Source organism: Castanea sativa, chromosome 2 (assembly GCF_040712315.1).
Source record: "Castanea sativa cultivar Marrone di Chiusa Pesio chromosome 2, ASM4071231v1".
Taxonomy (NCBI): domain Eukaryota; kingdom Viridiplantae; phylum Streptophyta; class Magnoliopsida; order Fagales; family Fagaceae; genus Castanea; species Castanea sativa.
Window position 1 is genome coordinate 53,244,832 of NC_134014.1, and position 21,706 is coordinate 53,266,537.

At 33.0% G+C, this 21,706-nt stretch overlaps 1 protein-coding gene across 1 annotated transcript; it reads right to left on the reverse strand.

Moving 5' to 3' along the window:
• Positions 1 to 6,688: 6,688 nt before the first annotated feature.
• On the reverse strand, positions 6,689 to 14,167 carry LOC142625797 (aspartyl protease family protein 1-like). Its single transcript, XM_075799520.1, has 10 exons — positions 13,731 to 14,167; positions 13,478 to 13,619; positions 10,528 to 10,760; positions 9,580 to 9,804; positions 9,320 to 9,455; positions 9,155 to 9,228; positions 8,968 to 9,070; positions 8,827 to 8,884; positions 7,947 to 8,018; positions 6,689 to 7,841 (listed from the first exon to the last, which is right to left on the reverse strand). Exons 1-10 carry the CDS (start codon positions 14,063 to 14,065, stop codon positions 7,633 to 7,635), a joined length of 1,587 nt encoding a protein of 528 aa, XP_075655635.1. The 5' UTR covers positions 14,066 to 14,167; the 3' UTR covers positions 6,689 to 7,632.
• Between the last annotated feature and the right edge of the window lie 7,539 nt (positions 14,168 to 21,706).

Sequence of the window (21,706 nt, forward strand, 5' to 3'; positions counted from 1 at the left end):
GTTTTCATTTATCATGGCCTCAATCAAAACACAAATTAAAATATGGTTATTCAAATGTCTTGCCAATGTTCTCACCTGTGTGATATATTCAACTTATCATTCTTATTTTCCACTATCACATATAAAATGTCAATGTTAGATTCTTGATCCTTAATCTAAACGTTTTGTTACAAGTTGTTAGTGTTATATAACTTATATTGACAAATTCCATGGTATAAGTGTCAACAAGGGTTGTGTTTAATTTGATACAAGTTGTTAATGTTATATAACCTATATTGATAAATTCCAAGTGCCTTTTATAAGTGTCAACGAGAGTTGTTGTATATGCAATTTAGGTAAAAGTACATGTAATGAGCTGCTTGAAGATGTTGAAGATCTAGAAACTTGCTGAAGAAATTATTAAAGTCAGTCAAAACTTAATTCGCAAGCTAGATTATGGGAACCAACGATCCTAGTTTACTCGAAGACTAATTGAATCTCAACTTTCACCTAGGAAAAATCTCTAACTTGCATAATTATTATGATAAATTAAGTTAGAAAGAGGGGTGAAAATGTCTCTACAGATTATTTTATTTTATTTTTTAAGAGATAATTACAATATTTGAGCGTAAACTTATTTATGTATTAATTGCACTTTCACGTACGTAAGTGCAAATACCAGCTCATATCCCTTCTTCGTTGAAATGTAGGTTTCTTGGAACCCTGGAATACGTTACAAAATGACGTGTGGAATAAAAACAGAGAATGTTGAATACAATTTTGACAAAATGATGTTATCAATAAGAGTTAGTGGAATTTGGACGTACAAAGATCATTCTCTTGAAATGATGTATACCCTTTTTTTTTGGATTTTCTAGTGCTCTAAAAATGAAGATCAAGTGTTTTACCCTTACAAAATGAAGATCAAGTGTTTTAATCTAAATCACTTGTAGGAAGTTCTTCAAAAGAGTAGATTCTTTGCCAAAAAATACTATGGCACGAAATAAATGATAGTATGGGTATGGAAAATAAAATCAGGATATTTAATCATAATTCAGTGCAAGGTTATGTCATGATTTTTTATTGAATAAGTATTTTAATCATCTGCTGAATTACATCGATGCTACCCATTCCAGGTTGAATTCTCAATATATTAAAATGATATAAAAACTTATGTAGGTAAAGAGTTATACTAGCTTTGACTTGAATTAAGTTACAATTGATGCAACCCGGCCATTCAAAAATATTATACTAATCCATAACTTTTATGAGAAATGCTAACAAATGTCTTTAGGGTATTGGTTAATAATTCATTTAAAGAAAGTTTTTATAAGGAAAGAAAAAAAAAAAAAAACAATTAATGTTTTAACATCTTTTTTCATTTTCCATAAAAGTGATGTTAAAACTTTCTTAAAATAGATTATTAACCAATGTCTTAAGGGCACTCGTTAGCATTACCCACTTTTAATTTATATAGGATTAACATTTTGAAATTTTGACCACTCTAAATTTTACTCCAAATTTTATGTTAATCAGGTATTATATATTTACTATCTCTTACACAAACTTAAGTTTTATATATAATTTTTTAAGTAGAAAAATCTTGAAATTTAAATATTTTAGGATTAGGTAGTTACTAATGTTCGACCTTGATCTTTTGTAAATATATATAGAAGGTATAAGAAGATAATATATTTTTATGCTTGATTAGTCAAAATATTATTTTTGATGAAAAGTATAAAGTGATATAAGAGCATCCACAGCAGTGGATCTAAAATTTTAGCAATTTAGCTATACAAAAAGTTACTTTATCTATTTTACCTATACACTTTACAAAACATGCTGCAGCAGTGTATCTATTTTAGCTTTCAACACAATAAAATAATATATTTCCTACAATAAAATAATATATCCCACAACTCAAAAAATATTCATACAACCAATCACAACCACCTTTACCATCAGCCACAGTCACAACAACCACCACCACCACCACCACCACCAGTCCACAGCAGCAAAAAAAAAAAAAAAACCAACCGAAATCTCCAATCTTTTTCCTCAACCCAGACCAAACAAAATCACCAATTATAAACAAAATAAAAATCATCAATCATAGAACTGGGCTTCGGTGAGGAGGACAATGTCGGCGTGGGTCTGATCGGCGGCGAGCTTGCGTGGAGCTGAATCGGCCTGGGTCTGATCGGCGGCGAGCTTGCGTGGAGCTAATTGGCCTGGGTCTGATCGGCGGCGAGCTTGCGTGGGTCTCAGCTGATCGGCGTCGGCGTGGGTCTCAGCTGATCGGCGTCGACGTGGGTGAGCTTCAGAGTGTGAAATGGAAATGGAGAGGAGAGGAGAGAGTGAAATGAAAATGGAGAGGAGAGGAGAGAGTGAAATGGGAGAGAGTGCTTCAGTGCCCGAATAAAAAATTATTTTTTTTTTATAACTTTCAGCTACAGTGCTCATGTATTGATACATGAGCACTGTAGCGCAAAGCTAAAATTTTTTAGCTTTGCCTCCACTGCTGCATGTGGGTTTTTGGGGTTTGAGTGGAGCTAAAATAGCAATATAGCTATTTAGCTCCACTGCTGTGAATGCTCTAAGTATAACATCACATAGAATTATGTGGAGTATAGTTGAAATATATATATATATATATATATATATATATATATATATATATATATATATATATATATATTATTAAACCAAAGAATCGAAGCCCGAACCTACGCTAGAGTAGTTGAAAATTTAGAGAGATAATGCTAAAGTAGTTGACTTCTCTATTTGCTTATTGGTTCCTCGTATTCATGCATGTATTGGTTAGGTAGGAAATAAGAGGTCGTCTTATCTAATTGTCCACTCAAACCAAATCAAATTCTAATGAATGTAGCCAGTCATTACAATGCCAAAATTTTGTGTACATAGTTCTTACATAGTCGAAGTATTTTGTTCATTATATATGGACTTTTAAAACTATGAAATTGATATCTATCAATGGCCCACCAATGAATTTTTTTCCCCTTAGTTTTTGACTTTGAATGTTAGAAACGTTAATTAAGGTTTGGCTCACCTAGCTCCAATACTTTTTTAACTGGATGTTTCATTTTATTTTAAATATACAATGACAAATAGTAATAAGTTTAATCTCCATATTTTATATGTGACAGTTTTTAATTAAAACAAAAGAAAATTTCAGTTAAAAAAGTATTGAAAATAAGCCAAAATCTTAATTAAATAGGGGTATACAATTGTATCATGACAAACTTGGCATCACATCTTAAATTGCATGTGTGTCTGGTAAACAACATATATAATTAAACTTAATCCAAAGATAAACAAAGCATAATCTTCAACCCTAGTTGTTTATTGGGTTCCTTGTATTGCAAGTTGTGCCGAAAGTCTAACCCTGAAGACTTCTTGATTAACAGAGGCAGAGCTAGGGGGGACCATGGCCCCCTTCACTTTCGAAATTTTCCATTAGAGGTAGGATCACAATTCAAAAGAAAAATATACTGATCCCCCCTCGCCCCCCTCCCTGAAATTTTAGAATTTGAACTTCTCAAAATTTAAAATTTAGTTTTATCACAAAAGGAAAAAATAGACCTTAAATTTTTTATAATTGAACCCTAAAACTTTTGAACCAGTCCATAATTAGTATAAAAACAACATACCCAAAAAAGAATGCAAAATAACAAGGCCCTAATAACCCAAAAAAAAAAAAAAACTCTTAATTTACAAATCCATAATAGTAATACTCAATTGCACTGCCAGTAGCCACGCACGTTGCCTTCATGCCTCAAGTAGCAGTAGCCACAGCCACAACCATGATCAATAGGACAAGGCAATTCACAAATGTATGTCTCTCTATTTGACATACTTAACTTTACCAGTTTATGTTTGCAATAGTAGTGTTAATGGTTTTTCATTTGTGTGCATTGTGATTTGTGTTGCATTGTGATATGTGCTAAATGAAAAGTCTAGATTTGTGTTACAATGTGAGTGGCTTGTGGATTTGTGCCATGTGATATTTTAAGTTTAAATTTATTATATACATTTGGATTTGTGCTGATAATGCTATGTGAGTTATAGATTTAAAAGTGATGCTTCTTTCCTATATGTATATACTTGTTAGAGTAAACCTCTAGTCCAGATGTGGTGTAAATGGGCTAATTTACGCTAGGAATTAAACACTACCACATCAATCCTGTATTAAAAGAGTAATACACACTAGCACACACAATCACATCTCAATTAAACTCAAAATCCTCTCCATATGATTCAGACCTGAAGAACAACTCCTCCAACGCCTAAACCCAGAGATGACTTCTTCCTCTCCTCCGAGCACCAGAGCCCTGCTGCTGGCGCCACCGCACCAAACCTAAGGTGTGTTCTTTTATGATTTGCTATTTCCCCAAACTTTGGATTTCGTGATTTGATGGGTTTGGGATAATTTTTTGGATATCAATCTATTTATATTGGTATGGGCATTTTGTCGATTTGGCATGGATTTTTATGTTTTTTGGTATTTTCATGGGTTTTGATTAGATTCTTAAGTGGTAGGTTCAAACCCTAAAATCAATCTAATTGTGGGTTTTTTATTATTATTATTTTTTTTTGTATATGCAAAATAAATTGCTTCTTAAATACCAAAAATTGAATGTTTGTTTCAAAATTTTTTATCAAGTGAACCTAGGGAGCCATGGAATTTGGTGAGACAGGTGATGCAACCTTGAAAATTATACGGACGATTTACTTTGTTTCTCTCAATTGTGGCAATTTCAAGGTGCAGCGGCGCCAACTTCAGAGATGAGGTGTGTGGCGGCGGAGCTCCAGTGCTTAGAGGAGAGGAAGAAGTTGTCTTTGGGTTTAGGCGTTGGAGGAGTTGTTCTTTAGGTCTATACATAGTATGGGGAGGATTTTGAGTTTAATTGAGATGGGATTATGTGTGCTAATGTGTATTAATCTTTCAACATAGGACTGACTTGTTAGTGTTTAATTGATGGCGTAAATTAGCCCATTTACATCACATCTGGACTGAAGGTTTACTCTACTTGTTAATACTAATAGATTATTTGAAAAATTAAGCTCAAAATCAATTATAAAAAATTGCAATACCATAAAAGAATGTATGAAATAACTTTGTTAGGTCAAATTTAATTTATCAATTAATATACTTTCTTTAGAATAAATTATTTGTTTGTACTTAAGAATTTTATAATATTTAGTTTGGCCCCCCCCTGGAAAGTTTTTGGCTTTGCCACTGTCCTGATAGCTATTAAGAATAGTTAGAGCCGCGCAGCTTGGATCTAAGACTGATGCAATTCGAATCCTTCATAATACAACTTATTAATTTCTTGCCGTCTAAATGAACAATGACACCATTATTGCCCATTCCATTATTTCATTGCAAGTCAAGGACTCCATTTCTCTTACTGTTAGAGACTGGAAGAAATCCTATTTCAATTGTGTTGGATATATTATGGCCCAAATGACCCAAACTATTAAGAATTTTAAGGTTCCAGATTCTTTTCCACACTGCCCGATTCTATCTATATATAATTGGAATTTCCATCTCCAACTGCACAGTTATCTCCTCTAGCACATAATTTGTAAGCAGACTTCACTTTGAATCATTTTGATTTGGTCTCTGTCCATAAAACCCAATCCTTGGAGCTAAGCTGGCCCAGTGGAATGTTTTTTTTATTTTTTATTATCTCAGTGAGCTCATGCTCATAAAATCAAGGATTTGGATCGGGTGTAATATCCTATGGATTGCACCCGGTGCAATTTCCCTCATTCCCCTAAAAAAATTTTACTTTTTATTTATTTTTACTGCCTGTGTCTAGCACTACCAAAAATATAAACTTGGCCCCCACAGAATCATTACCATAATACAAACTGAAATATTAAAACCATTTAAAAAAAAGTTAGTAGAAGAGGAACCGGAAGAACTCCTAGAACGAAGTTGTTTGGTCACCAAGAAAATAAAATAGTACTAATCATGGTATCTATGCAATAAAAGCATATTATCCATTTTATTAATATTAAATAAGAAGCATGCCAAAGAACAAGTTTGGGTGTAAAATTTTAGATAACTCTAACTTAAGATGTATGGACATCATTGCGACACTCCAAATAAAGTGTACATACTTCCTAAACTCTAACAAAGACTCCACAATATAGTAACTGATTTAAAATAAGTAAAAATACAAATTACACCCACTAACTTTACTCAAAAATCATTATAGTAATTTAAGTATGAAGTTTGTCATTATAATTCGGTAACTTTGCCCAAAAATCTTTTTACTTATTTAAGTTTGAAGTCAGTCATTTTTGTCACAACTTTGCCAAAAATCATTTTAAAATGATTTTAGTCCAAAAATTTTGCCCAAAATAACCAACTTAAAGGACTAATTAATCACATAAATAAATATATAAATAAATAAAGGACTAATTAAAGTCATTTTTGGATAAAGTTTCAGTATTAAAATGACTATTTCCAAATTTAATGTTACTTGACCGAATTAACAAACTTCAAACTTAAATAACTAAAATAGTTTTTTGGGCAAAATTATTAGATAGTAAATTACATTTTTCCATATAAAATACTAGTAAATAAAAAAATATCTTTAATACCTTCCCAAATTGATGAGGAAGAGATGTCATTTCCATTAGCGAAAGTGAGCGGCGCCGGCGACTGGTTGTTACTGGCGGCAAGGTGACAGCCTCGGATTATGTGGTCTCGGTGAGCCATAGCAACACAGTACTCTATGCTTCCTTTCTCTGGAAGCCCATCAAAACCCAGAATTTGCTTAACCCGATCCGAGAACTGGTGGTGAATGTCAAAGCCAAATGAACCCAACCTGTAACAGCTCCCAGAACTCAATCCCAACAGTAAAAAAACCAGTAGCATGTATGAACCGCAAGTCAATGAATATGAACAAGTTGTACAGTTCACAGCCCAAGACATTGGTTAGCTTGTTATTCTTTTTGCAGAGAGAAAAGCAGATTTGGTCTCCGAAAGTTTAGGCATGAAATGACCGAGTAATTTGGAGATATTTAGTTCATATATAGGGAGAGGAAGGTGACATGTTCTCACTTGAGGAAGACCAAGAAAATAGGGGATAGTATAGTCGTCGAGAGAGACAGAGAGCTATCGAGTGCTGGGTGTCACAGGTCGACGCTTGTAGACGAGAGTGAGGTCAAAATCGCGGGTGTTGTAAATCTTCATTGGTGTATGTGTGTTTCTTGGGCCAAGCCTGTTTGGGCTTGATTTGGAAATGTTTGCCACCAGTTTATTTGTTTATTTTTTGGTTTTTATGTATAGTTTTTAAGAATTTTTTTTTTCCCAATTTTTTTCGAAGTACAAATATGTTTTTGTATAATTTTAACAAAAAATAATTAGTAAAAAGCTAAATAGGCTGATTTCAAAAACACACCCAATTAACAAAACTGAACAATACTATATATTGACACACTCAAAAATTTATACATAAAAATAATTGTAGATATTTCAAACATTTAGTCCAAACAAACTCATATGGCAAGAAAATTAGCAAGCTATTGATGGTTCCAATTTTTTTGGAGTTAACTTTTAAATTCAATACAAATAATGATACTAGGGTCGAGAAAGTCTTGCCAAATAAAAAGATATCAAACAATAGCTAAGAACGAAACAAAAATCATCATGATTGTGCAAGTAAAAGCCTTCAACTTGGGTGAATGACTAGATGGAGCTTTGGCTTGTGGATTGACGGCAAGAGCAGGAGAGGTAGCAGGAGAGAGTGATGGACTGCTAGGTGAAGCAGTAGGAGAATATGATGGGCTGATAGGAGAAGTGCTCAAATTTGAATCATCGTAACCTGTGGGAACCATGTCTCTTTATGGTCATAAAGAATTTAATAGGAGAAGAAAAAATTGACTCGCATATTGAAATTCAATATAAAGAAAAAGTTGAATTAACTCACAGTTAGATGGCTTCCAACCTATGATCATCTTATCGCGATTGAAAACTATGCGATAACCAGTCATAAAGTTTTCTGGATAAAATAAATAAAACCATAAAGTTGAATTCTCAATTTAAACATGTTAGGACACATAATAGCTAAATGACATAAGAGACCATGAAAGTCCAGGTGTTGGTTTTCCCAAAATAGAAGTTGACAATATTGGCTTGTTTTATGTGCAATGATTATATGAAAACCATGTTAGCGGTTTCTTCTGCACATGCTAAAGTCTTATTTAAAACATAGAGTGGAGCCAACCATGAATAGCTTCCTGTTGTTTAAACCTCTTATTGATAATGTCTTACTAATAAACTTAAAAAAATTTAAGTTAGAGACAGCTAATTAATAGGATTCTTGTGTTGGTTTAACAAGGATGAGATCACTTAATTAAAAGGGTTAATATAGTAATGATTTAGAAATTTTAATATTAATTGGACACAAGATGATTGAAATGTGTAGATCTGACCTATTTATCAAAAAGTTGCAATTTACCCACCCCAAGAAATCACATTCATCAATCTAGAAATTATGAAATATTGTTCTCCCAAAAAAGAAAAATAAAATTCAAATACTTTATTGCTTTTTATCAACTTCATAATTCATAATCAATGAAGTTGCAAATAGCTTCTCAAAATAAATAAATAAATAAATAAAGTTGCAAACAAAGTAAGGTTAAGTAAAGCATCCAAACTTTAATTGTTTTCTGTCTGATAGTCTCCTTATAAAAGGAATGAATGCACAAATGTAAAATTTTAAAATTTAAAAATAAAACATGAAAATGAAATTTTATCAAGACAAATTGGTTTATCATCAGGATAGTCATTGAAAAATATATACTTACGTCCTATGATGTTTATATCTGTACTTTTGAGAAGAGCTAGACAATAGACATATCCACCCTGGAGACCACAACATCAATTTTCAGCATAACATAAGCAAGAATAAAATCTTAAATTAAGCACAAATAAGTGCGACAACACACCTTTGTAAAGAACACATCTGTTGTTGGATTAGTGAGAAAATATTGTTCTCCACCTTTCATTGTCAGGTTCATTATAGGGGTCATATATGAGGTTTGATTTGCACTACAATTAAAGTGGAGCTAATTAGTGGTTCAGAGTTGAAAAGAGAAAACCAATACAAAATAAGAATAGGTTTTCCCCAAATACCTCAAGTCATAACAATATTCAAAAGCAATTTGGGAATCATATGAATGTCGCTTTTCTGTGACCTGTGAATTGAACTGCAAAGTAACACAAATCACATACATTCATTTACCATAAGATGAAGGTCCAATGATATATAAACTAAAAGTTGTCATTTAAAATACTTACAGTTTCAGAAATAAATGTATAAGCTGGGTCCGTTAGGTGTGTAAACGATGTACCAGAGTCGAAGATTGCGCTGAACTCTATCTTGGAAACATTCACTCCAACATTTATTTGAGTGATGTTGATTAAATAAGTTGGACTGGTAACAAGTTTTCAAGGGCAAAATTAGTGTTAGTAGCATGAGATTCTAGTCAAAGATAGTTTTCTTGCTAAACTAAACAATCTTTCTTCAGCATTTACAATATTAAGAAGTGACAACTTACTATGTGTGCGAGACAATGAATGGTGTTTCTTTTTGTTCCGAGGTGCCATTGTCTCCAAAATTTATTCTCCCAATCCCATCAGATCCAAAACACATGGAAAAAGAATTTGGACCTAGCCCTTTACTTGCTAAGATGCTAGGAACAGATAAGTCATCAGTTCCAAGCCCAAGAAGACCGTTTGGTGCAAATCCACTCAGAAAAATACCAGTCTCATTTTTACCACAACTGAAACAAAATGAAAGGATTAGATCACAAGGGTTACACACAAATTAATGAAAATTCTCCGAAATGATCTGACCAGGAGGTATTAACAAGAAGCAACTTCAATGATTAGATCCCCTCACCCCTAATTATCAAATTATCAAAGAAAAAGTAATGCTAGCCCACCAATGATGATTTTTTTTTAATGACCATACTAAAGACATTAATTTTTTTTCCAGTAATATCACCAGCCCTATAAAAGTGTTTGATATCATGATAATCCCGAGCATAACCTACCTCCCCTAAGGTGTTTCAGTAAGCCTGAGGCAATAAAACACTTTGATAACCCTCATCAATGATTACACTTATTTGAAGAGGGAAAGCACCCTATCAAACTCTAAATTTATCATCCAAATGATTGATATTTACTGAAATATCAGCTATAATTTTGTCATTTTAACTAACAATTGTTTAATATATTGTGGCAGTTTCTGAAAATGCTACTGTAGAGTACCTATAGCGGCGGTTTAGAAAATGCCAGCGTTAAACTACCTATTGTGGCAATTCCTAAAAGTGCCATATTCGGTCTCCTATAGTGGCGGTCTTCAAAACTACCGCTAGTTTTTTTTTTTTTTTTTTTGTTGTGAAATGATATTGCTTACGATATATAATTAGTATGATGTTCACTTGAAAGAATATTTCTTCCAAAGATTTTGATAGCTAGGAAAGCAATGAAAAATAACCTACCCTAAAGTGATTGGAGCATCTACAACTTTTGATTGATCATCATCTGTAATTAAGTGCAAAACATCCTCTACCAAGATTCCAGATGATGACATGTTTGAATAATACAGAATTTCATATGCACAGTCGCTATTAGTTGAAGGACATTGATTTGGATCGCAATAGATACTGCTGTTGCAAGAAACTTTATTGCTTGTTGATGATGCATTAGGACTGTAGATGTTGAAGTTTACTACCTGCTTGGCAAAAAGATTAATTGTTATTGGATTTTGATATTAAAATCAATAAATGAAAATTTTGATTTTGGTACAAAATTGGTTGACTGAATTAAAAAAGGTATGAGTTTCAGGGGTTAATTAAGTTCTAGTGGGAAGTTATTGTTTCAGTAAATAACCTATTCCCATATTAATAAGGAAAGAATCTAATTTAATTTATAATTGATGGTGTTATAGGACTTTTAGTGTTGGATGCAAGAAATGGGTCAATTCCACGAACATGGGAAAGGTAGAGGTATGATGATTAGGCTTTGTCAAACAATGAGGTTGTTATATCTTGGAGGAGAGAAGTTGAAGACAAAGGCTTGTGTTATTGGTTTCTGATTTTGACCACTGCATATGGCTTAAATCTTCTCAAAAAGTAGTACATGATCTCCAATGTCTTATATTTTTAGAACCTCTTCTGACAAAATCATTGACTTTTCTAATTATAAAACGACTAATGTCTTATATTTTTACCAACAATTTTAACTAGATTTAATAAAGGCAATACCTTAGAACTTAGAAGCCTAATCACAATATTGAAAATCTCAACAAACCGTTCCATTTAAAGCCAATACCTTAGACCTTTTTTTAAAAAAAAAAAATTCGTAGTACAATGGGAAGTGGAGATTTTTAAACTTAATTTGATTCTCCTATTTAAAGAGAGCAAGTTATTCCACTAAATCACTATTTCTTCATATCTTAGAGCATCCGCATTAATAGATGTAAATTTTTGTCCATTTTGCAAAAAAAAAAAAAAAAAATCTATTTTACACACTCACTTTTACAAAACACCTACATCAGTTTATCTATTCTACCATCTATTTTATTTAAAGAAATAATATTTTCCTCACTTTTATTATTATTTATCAACTCTCCCTTTTTAACCCATCTGAAACTCTCTCTCTTCATTCACACTATCGCCTCTATGATGAAACTCACCTTTCCCCCCCCCCCCCTTTGGTTGAAATCGCCTCTCCTTCTCTCCCTCATGGTCACAAGCAAATGATCCACAAGCATCACAATCACCAATCCATGATCCATAATTAACGATCCACAAGCACCGATCCACGATCCACAAGCACCGTCCCAGTAGATTCAAGCACCAACTCACAGTTACAAGTTCACAAAAATGCTCTCTGTCTCTGTTGGTGTGTCCATGTAAGGGTGTGTTCGATTTTTGGTTGATTTTGTGGTTCGTCCATGTGCGGGTTTGTTTGATTTTGGTTGATTTTGTGGTGTGTCCATGTTGTGGTGGTGGTGGTGGTAGGCGGTGTTGGGTTGTAGTAGTGGTGGTTGGCGATGCTGGGTTATGATGGTGGGTCTGTTTGTGATGGTGGGCTTGTGTGTGGTTGGCAGTGCTGAGTTGCGGTGGTCGGTCTGTGTGGTTGGCGGCGTTGGGTTACGGTGATGTGGGTGGCAGTGTTGGGAAAAATGATATTGGCAATGCTGGGTTATCAATTGTAGAGATTATGGGTTGAGGAGAGAGTCAGGGGAAGAGAGAGAATGTGAGGGGAGGGAAAAAATATTAAAATAATACATAAAAAGTTACAGTAACCGTGCATATATGCACGATTGTTGTAGTAATTTTGTATATATGCACAATTTTGCAAGCACTAATGTAGGTGTTTTTTTGGTTCAAATGTGTAAAATTAACAACTTTTTGTATTTTGCCCAATTTTGCAACCTCTAATGCGGTTGCTCTTAGACTTTTTATATTATAAAATATTGTATTTTTCTATTTGTACTATATGTAATTTATTTATTTTTTAACTTCTTTGGTTGTCATCCTTTTTAATGCAATATATATATATATATATATATATATATATATATATATATATATATATATATATATATATATATATATATAAAGTTTTTAGAAGAAAAAGATATCACAATGACACAATAAATGATTCTAGATAGGAGTACTTGAACGCTCCGTTTGTTTTAATGAAAAATCTTGTGTAAAGATAGTTTTCCATTTTTCAGTATTTGGTAGTATTTGAAAAAATGGGTAAAATGAAAACTATTTTTAGTCAACAAAAAATGTACGATTTATTTTTAGAGATTTTCTACTAAATTTTTTTGGAAAACAATTTTATCTTACAACAAGCTAAATAAGGAAAGTTAGTAAATTGTTTTTCAACTCATTTAAGGTTGCTACTAAACATAAGAAAATAAGATAGTTTTATAAAAAAATACTTTTTGAATGACGACTCATTTTCTAGAAAATATTATCGTCAAAACAAACTGAATAGAAGTAAAAAATATATTTCAAAGATTAGAAATCCATGAGTCCAAGCAAATATGTTATGGGAAAGGATTGGCTGCAAACTAAGTTGTAACAACTCCTGCAAAATGCAAACATGTCAAGTGGACATTTGGTAAAAAAATTAGGAGGTATTTGGTACAGTAGTTTGAGATGGAATTTTTGTAGTTTGATATGAGATTTTTGTTATTTTTTAAAATACGTATAGGTGAAAAAATGTATTAAAATGTGTGTAATATTGTTTAAAATGTAAAAATATGAGTTTGAAATAGGTGACCAAACAGGCCCTTAGTCTTGACATAGAAGTTTCATTTAAATATAAGTCTAGATAGATGTCTATCTGAGGCATTAACTCATGTACATTTTTGCAAGAGTTCCTACAACTTAATCATTGCCTATAAGTTATAGATAATAAGTAACAAACCTGTCCAGATGATGTTGGTAAGCTGGTTACGCAAGTACTGTTGTTACAATCGCATGGTAGCCAAAACAAATTACTGCCAGTGTCTAATGCTACCAAATATGATACACTTGGTGTCCCCACAGAAACATTAGCATAATACAAGCTGAAAATATCAACACCATTTAGAAGAAACAAAGTTAGAAGAAAAGGAACAGGAACTCCAAGGAAAATAAAAGGAGAGCAAAGTAAAAGGAGTGACTCTTAAGGATCATACTAGTAAAAATTGTTGATGAGGAGGGTGCCGTTTCCATTAGCGAAAGTGAGCGGAGCCGGTGACTGGTTGTTACTGGCGGCGAGGTGACGGCCGCGGATTATGCTGTCTTGGTGAGTCATAGCAACATAGTACTCTACGCTCCCTTTCTCAGGAAGCCCCTCAAAGCCCAGAATTTGCTTAACTGGATCCGAGAACCGGTGGTGAATGTCGAATCCAAATGACCCCAACCCGTAACAGGTCCCGGAATTCAGTCCCAGTAGTAACAATACCAGTAGTATGTATGATCCGGAAGTCAATGAATATGAAGAAGCTGTACCAGTCCATGCCAAAGCCATTGCTTAGCTTGAAATCTTTTTCAGAGAGAAAGCCAGACTTGGTCAATTAATAAAGCTAAAGCATGAATGATCGAGCACTTTTATGTAGGGAAGGAAAGTTGACACGTTCTCATCAGAACAAAACCAAGAACACGGCATAGAAATAGTAATAAAGCTAAAGCATGAATGATCGAGCACTTTTATGTAGGGAAGGAAAGTTGACACGTTCTCATCAGAACAAAACCAAGAACACGGCATAGAAATAGTCTTTGAGTGAGAGAGAAAAAGAGAGCTATCGAGAGCTGGTGTTTTATTAAATATTCAGTTATTGTTTTCGCCAAATAAAATACTCATTATATACGTTCGCACAATTTTTTCTGCCCCCAAGAAAAACATTCAAGTTGTTAAAGGGCAATCAATGACTGAAAAAAAGAATTGTAATGGGCAAGAAATATTATCTGGGGATTGTTTATTATTACAGCTAACAGCTTTTTTATTTTATTTTTTCTGAAAAAGTTGGCATCGAGTCTTCATTTATTATGGCCTCAATCAAAACACAACATCAAAATTTTAATAAGCATTATCAAAGCCCTACACGCCTTAAGAATATTCAACAAATTAAAATATAGTTTTTCAATCTCTTGCCAATATTGTTCTCACCTGTTTGATATATTCAAATTGTCATTCTTATTATATATCCACTATCACATAGAAAATGTCAATGTTAGATTCTTGCGGTCATTAGTCTAAACGTTTTGTTACAAGTTGTTAGTATTATATGGTAACTTATATTGACAAATTCCATGATATAAGTGTCAACGAGGGTTGTGTTTAATATGTTACAAGTTGTTAGTGTTATATAACTTATAGTGATAAATAATAAATTCCATGTGCCTATATAAGTATCAACAAGGGTTGATGTGCATGTAATTTAGGTAAAAGTACATGTAATGAGTTGCTTGAAGATGTTGAAGATCTAGAATTAAACTTGTACGTTTTTTGATCCCTTAACACAAGTTGTTTAACCTAGTTATTTAGCCAAGTGATTACTTGATAAATTATTCAGATCTAGGTTAACACAATAATATCATATCATGCAAAGAATACGAAAAAAATAAAGAACACCATGATATGATGATCCAAGAAAACCTAACCAAAAAAACCTGGGGATGATTGAACCTAGCTATCCTTAAGGTAAAAATAAATCCACTATGAAAGAATTGAAGTTTTTACAATAGAACTTAGACCACTAACATTCTATTGCTATCTCGAGTAGAAAACTTATTGCCACAATCACGTGACAACTCCGAATCCACGGACTATTTCTTTCTTTGATCTGTAATGACCACAAGTTCACCTACTTGTGACTTTGACACTCCACTCAAAGATTTTAAATCTTCTTTAAAGTTTTTTTATACAGCAACTGAAGAGAACATTGCACACAAGGGTATTAAAATCGGTGGGTTTGAGTTAGGCGTAAATGGGTTGAGTAGATAAAAAACCATTATAACTTGTTTTACCAATTAATTATAACCCAAACCCAACCCAATTACTATAGACAAAACCCAACCCACCAAATTACGCAATAATCAATGAATATATATAACAAAAATACCACTAAAACCTCTAAAATTGCCGAAGTACTCTTATATTTAACAAATTACCAAAATTTCCCTAAAACTTGAAGATAATTAAAATGCCTTTAAAACCCTCTAAAATTACCAAAATACTCCTTGAAACTCCAAAATAACCCTAAAACCTAAAAAAATTACTGAAATACCCCGAAGCCTCTAAAATGAAGAAAATGGACTTGAAACCTCATAAAGACCAAAAACAAAAATCATGATACCTCTAAAATGACCAAAATATCTTGAAATCTCTAAAATGACCAAAGTAACCCCGAAACCTTAAAAATGACAAAAAATACTCACGAAACCTCTAAAATAATCAAAATATCCCAAAACCTCAAAATAGCCAAAAAACCCATGAAACCTCTAAAACGACCAAAATATCATGAAATCTTTAAAATTACCAAAGTACTCCCGAGACCTCAAAATGATAATATATATATATATATATATATATATATATATATATATATATTTAAACCTTATGCTTCTGCGGTCTGACATTTACAATGGGCAGAACATGATGACCCAAGAATATTTCTCACAAGAGATCCTGTTTACGAACCATTAATGTATTGTGGTTTCTGTAACCAATATTCAACTTATCATAAACATGAATGCAATGATGATCCCCTATGAGATCCCTCTCCATGGGACCCTTATGCTGGTTACCCGTCTGATGCAGCTTCTACCTAGAAGCATAATGATCCCAGAACAAGACTTTCTTATTTAGACAGATGATGCTACAATATTCACTAGTTACTATTTGCCAAAGATGCTTTCTTGATAATAATGATTCCTTGTTGACTACTTACTTATTGATTCCTTAAGCCAAACCATTTTGGCACTACGTTCCAACATTGCTGCAGCTTTCCTCTTTTGTTGACTTTCCAAGATAAGGGTTTTTCCCCCAAGGTTAAAGCTATTTACCTGCTACCTTTATATTTGCTGATATTTCCATTGATATTTTGGACACAACATGCCAAACTACTTTCGGCTCCAAAGCCAATCTGATTCCTTCTGGATTTAACGTTACTGTTGCTCCTGATGCCCCTCACAGGTCCTGATATGAATAGTAAAAACGTCACTATTCACTGCTTTATTTACTTATTTAAGGGGGGTTGTCCCTTATTGTTAAACTCATAATTCTCTTCTAGGATTTCCTTTAGAACTCTCTCTAGGACTTCCCTTAGTTCAGAATATCTCACTGATTACAAGCTTTGTGTATCAGTGAGATATCTTGATCTAAGGAAGTCTTAGAGAGAGTTCTAAGGGAAATCCTAGAAAAGATTCTAAGTTTAAAAATAAGGGACAACCCCCTTTAAATAAGTAAATAAAGCAGTGAATAGTACAAAGTGAATAGTGACATTTTTACTATTCATATCAGGACCTGTGAGGGGCATCATGAGCAACAATAGCGTTAAATCCGGAAGGAATCAGATTGGCTTTGGAGCCGAAAGTAGTTTGGCATGTTGTACCCAAAATATCAGTGGAAATATTAGCAATTATAAAGGCAGCAGGTAAATAGCTTTAACCTTGGGGAAAAAACCCTTATCTTGGAAAGTCAACAAAAGAGGAAAGCTGCAGCAATATTGGAACGTAGTGCCAAAATGGTTTGGCATAAGGAATCAATAAGTAAGTAGTCAACAAGGAATCATTGTTATCAAGAAAGCATCTTCGGCAAATAGTAACGAGTGAATATTGTAGCATCATCTGTCTAAATAAGAAAGTCTTGTTCTGGGATCATTATGCTTCTAGGTAGAAGCTGCATCAGACGAGTAACCAGCATAAGGGTCCCATGGAGAGGGATCCCATGGGGGATCATCATTGCATTCATGTTCATGATAAGTTAAATATTGGTTAGAGAAACCACAATACATTAACGGTTCGTAAACAGGATCTCTTGTGAGAAATATTCTTGGGTCATCATGTTCTGCCTATTGTAAATGTCGGACCACAAAGCATAAGGTTTATTATGGAAAACAGAGATTCTATCTGTACAACCAAAAAAATGGTAGTCTTTCCATAATTCTTCAGAGACATCTAGAATTCGATTATTGAAATAACTTATCCAACATTCAGCAAGAGCATAGGGATGCTTATGTGAAACATAAGCATTTCCTTCATACCACTGACCTTGGTGAGTATATCCATTAATGAGAACAAGATGCTTGGAAGGTTGAACATTCATCCAATTATTCTTTTCCCATTTGGGCACAGTACTCCAACATCGGATGGAAACATAGGGGCTTCCAACATGTGTAACAGCTTTTTGAATAATATCAGGAAATTGGTTAATTTGATCATGACTCGTAAATTTGATGAGTCTGATAAAACCAAATTCAAACATTTGAGAAAGCCAAAATGGATCATTATTAGAACCTTCTTCATAATTAATCAAAAGACTAGGGAAAGGATGGGTTTTTTCATGTACTCTGATACTGCTCCCAAAGTATTTCCACCATTTCTTTTTCATGTAGCCTTTATTGGGGCCATCCGGTTCAACAATGGTAGGAGGAATAGAAACAAGGGTTTTGAAATGTTTAAGCCAAAGATCAAGATCTTTGGTCATAGCCTTGCTTTCGGAAATACAAGATTGTACTTCTAGAGGCAAGTTGGCAACAGCACTTTTAAGCAAAGATTGGTTTTTTAGACTCAATCTAGCAAAATCAGTACCCATTATAGTCTTTCTATCCATTGAATGGATTTCCTCTTTGCCAAAGAGTTGACTAATCAGATTTGATTCATCATGATGGTTTTGAGAGTTAACAAGGCAATTAAGAAGTTGGTTGGCAAAGGCTCCATTTTCAGTAGTAGGGTCAACAATTTGGGTAGTAAGGTTAACAAGGTGAATTTCAAGCGCTCTCATGGTTTTGTCGAATAGTTTATGGTGGTTTGAAGAATGAGAAGCTTGAAGGTTGTCAAGAATGAATTTAATGGAATCTGGTAATTCACTATAGACTTCATTTTGGTATTGCAATTCTTTGTTCAATACTTATTGTAAGGTTAATATGATATCACCACTGGAATATGTCACCTTTGCCGGGACAAATTCTTGAAGGGATGTTGCATTACTAGATTTTACTCCAGAAGATGCGCCTTCATGCATTACAAAAGGATGTCCTGCTGGGAACCTTTCGTCTTGAGGAAAGCCCTATGCAGGTGCTTTCCCCTTGTTCCTCTTCTCTGCCGAAGAAGTCATAATATTCCACTTAGTAGTGATAGTATTAAATCTTACTTTCTCCTGTCAAGTAAGGGAGAAAATGTTAAGCCAGTTGGCCATAGTCAATAGTTCAATGATAGAATGTTTTTTGAGAAAATGAGAGTAAATATTATCAATAAAATTATTTTGAAAAATATATTTCAAAAGCCAGAGTATAGTAGTAATATATCTTAGTTGTGTAGGACAATAAGCTTTAGGATGACAATGATCATTTTTGGAAGTATTGGGGTAGGAAGAAGACTTGTTCCAGACATACTTGATCCAATCTAAGGACTTGGTCAAAAGTCTAGTGCTAAGGATTCTTTTTTGAATTGTAGTATTCGTAGGACATTCTTTGGTGAAGATACTCCTTTCACTAAAGTTTTTGTCATTATGTAAGTCAACATCAATATTGTCGGGGTAACTATCATTCGTCAAGACTTTGTGACAATTAGCAATTATTGTTGGCAACAAATTATCAGAGAGTTATCCATCAGTTTTCTTAGAGCTATCATTTTGTTTAATGGAGTTAAGATGTTTGAAAGCATTATCAATATGAGTTTCATACTTTGAGCAAAAATTAAATTTTACTTTTTGTCCAAAAGGATCAGTAGTAATTCCATCATCTTCAGTAAGGAAAGGGTACAAAGAGTTAATAAAAGGCAGACCAAGAACCACTTTATCAGTCATGTTTTCAACAAGTACAGAGAGAATTTTAAAGCAAACATTATCATGGCAAACATGAGAATTGTTCAATTCATACTTGATTTTCATTTTAATTCCATTAGCAGAAACTAATCTTTCAGTGGGTTTTTCAAAATATTTAGAAGGAATCAGTCCTTCTTGAATACAATTAACATCAGTACCAGAATCAATCATAGTAACAACATCAAAAGCATAATCATGAGCAACAACAATTTTGACCTTAGTGTACCATTTGGGCAGCATATGTTTAATAAGAGACAATTGATTATCAATCAAATTAATCAAGACACGATCAGAAACATTACCAGAAGGAGAAGCTTGTTGATTGGATTCATCTCCGTCTTTTTGCTCATCATCATCAGATTGTTGTTTATCCATATTTTTATCAATTTTTAGAATTAACAATTCTTGTTTGAGATGATCATTATCATGTTTAATAGTTTTAACATCATTTTTTAACTGAATTATTTCTTATTTAACAGTTTTTATTTCATGTTGAAGATCATTAATAGTTATCTCTTTTGATTTATTTTTATTAAATCTTTTTAGAGTTTCTTCAAAACTTATCATAGATTTAGGTTTTTTAATCTTTTCATCTTTTGTTAAGTTTTTCATAAACTTGTCAAGATAATCTTTCTGTAAATTAGGGTCTTCAATTTTACTTATCAAAGTTAATAGTAAATCATCACTTTCTTTACTTTTATTTAACATTTTAACAGATTTTATCACATTACAACAGGAATCTCTACAACCAAGTTTAATATTAGGAGATTTAAAAACAGCACTACAAGAGTGATAATCAAAATCAGATGAGGAGGAGAAATCTTCTTCAAAGGAATCAGTTGAAGCAACAGATTCAAGAATCTGAAATAGTTCATTTTGATCATTATTATTAATGTTTAACATGTTGAACTTATTTTTCAATTTACCAGGCTTTTGGTCACAGTCTTTACTGAAATGGCCAAATTTGCCACAGTTAAAGCATTTACCATTACCTGATCTTTGTTTATCATGTTTTCGAAAAGCAGATTTGTTTTTAGCATAAAAATCATTGGGTTTAACAAAGTGGGTTCTGTATCTTTTATGCTTTTTATGGGAATAACTTTTGTAAATCTTATCATGTTTACTTTTTCCTTTTTGCCTGGAATGGGCAATAGGAGGTAAACCATATTGTTCATAGAAATTACCCATTTCATATTTAGCTTTCTTTTTATCTTTTAACTGTTGTTTTAACCATTTTTCATCATTGCACATATTAATTCCAAGTTTTTTAATAGTGCTGAAAATATTACCATAAGTCAAATTATCAAAATCAATAGAATCATTTTTACCAATTAATTCATTTTTACCTTATGAGCAAAGATAGGAGGTAGACCGTCAATAAACCTCTCTTTCCAATAAGGCTTCGTAGAGTCTTTTCTGAGCATAACTCTGGATGTAAACACTTCTTGGTACTATCTGTAATTAGACATAGTAGGACATCTCAAATTATTCAAATAATCAAAAATTCGAGACAAAATATTAGATGGAGTACCAACAAAATGTTTAAGAATGGTGTAAACCAAAGTGTTGACACCATCAGGAACACCACGATCAATATTTTCATAAAAAATGGGCCTACCATCAGTATCTCTTTTAACAGCATGTTTAATAGATTCTCTGGATTCTTTTGTGAGATGTGAATACCGCCAACCTCAAAGAGAACCAGTAAAGCCAGATGCAAGTAAATCAACAATATCAGGGTGATCAAGATTGTCATGGTTATTCATGTATGCAATACCAACCATAGACATGTGAGCCATTTTGTTAATAATTTATTGTTCAGATAAACCATCAATATTCCATTCATAAAGTTTATCAGCAGAAACAGAAAATTGAGTTTGAGAAGATCTTTCTTCAAACTGTAAATCAGGAGGAGTAGGTTTGGAATACCAGTTTTTTGTAAAAGATGTGGGATTGGGTTTTCCAACAAATCTTTTAATTTCAGGTAAACTTAAACCATCATCAAAAGCATTTTTTAAAGAATCGGAAGATAATGAGTCAGAATTTGTGTCGTCATCAGAAACAATTTCTTTCTCATTTCTTGAAATAGCACAAGCAGCGCTTCTAGAAGTAGAAGTTTGGTCG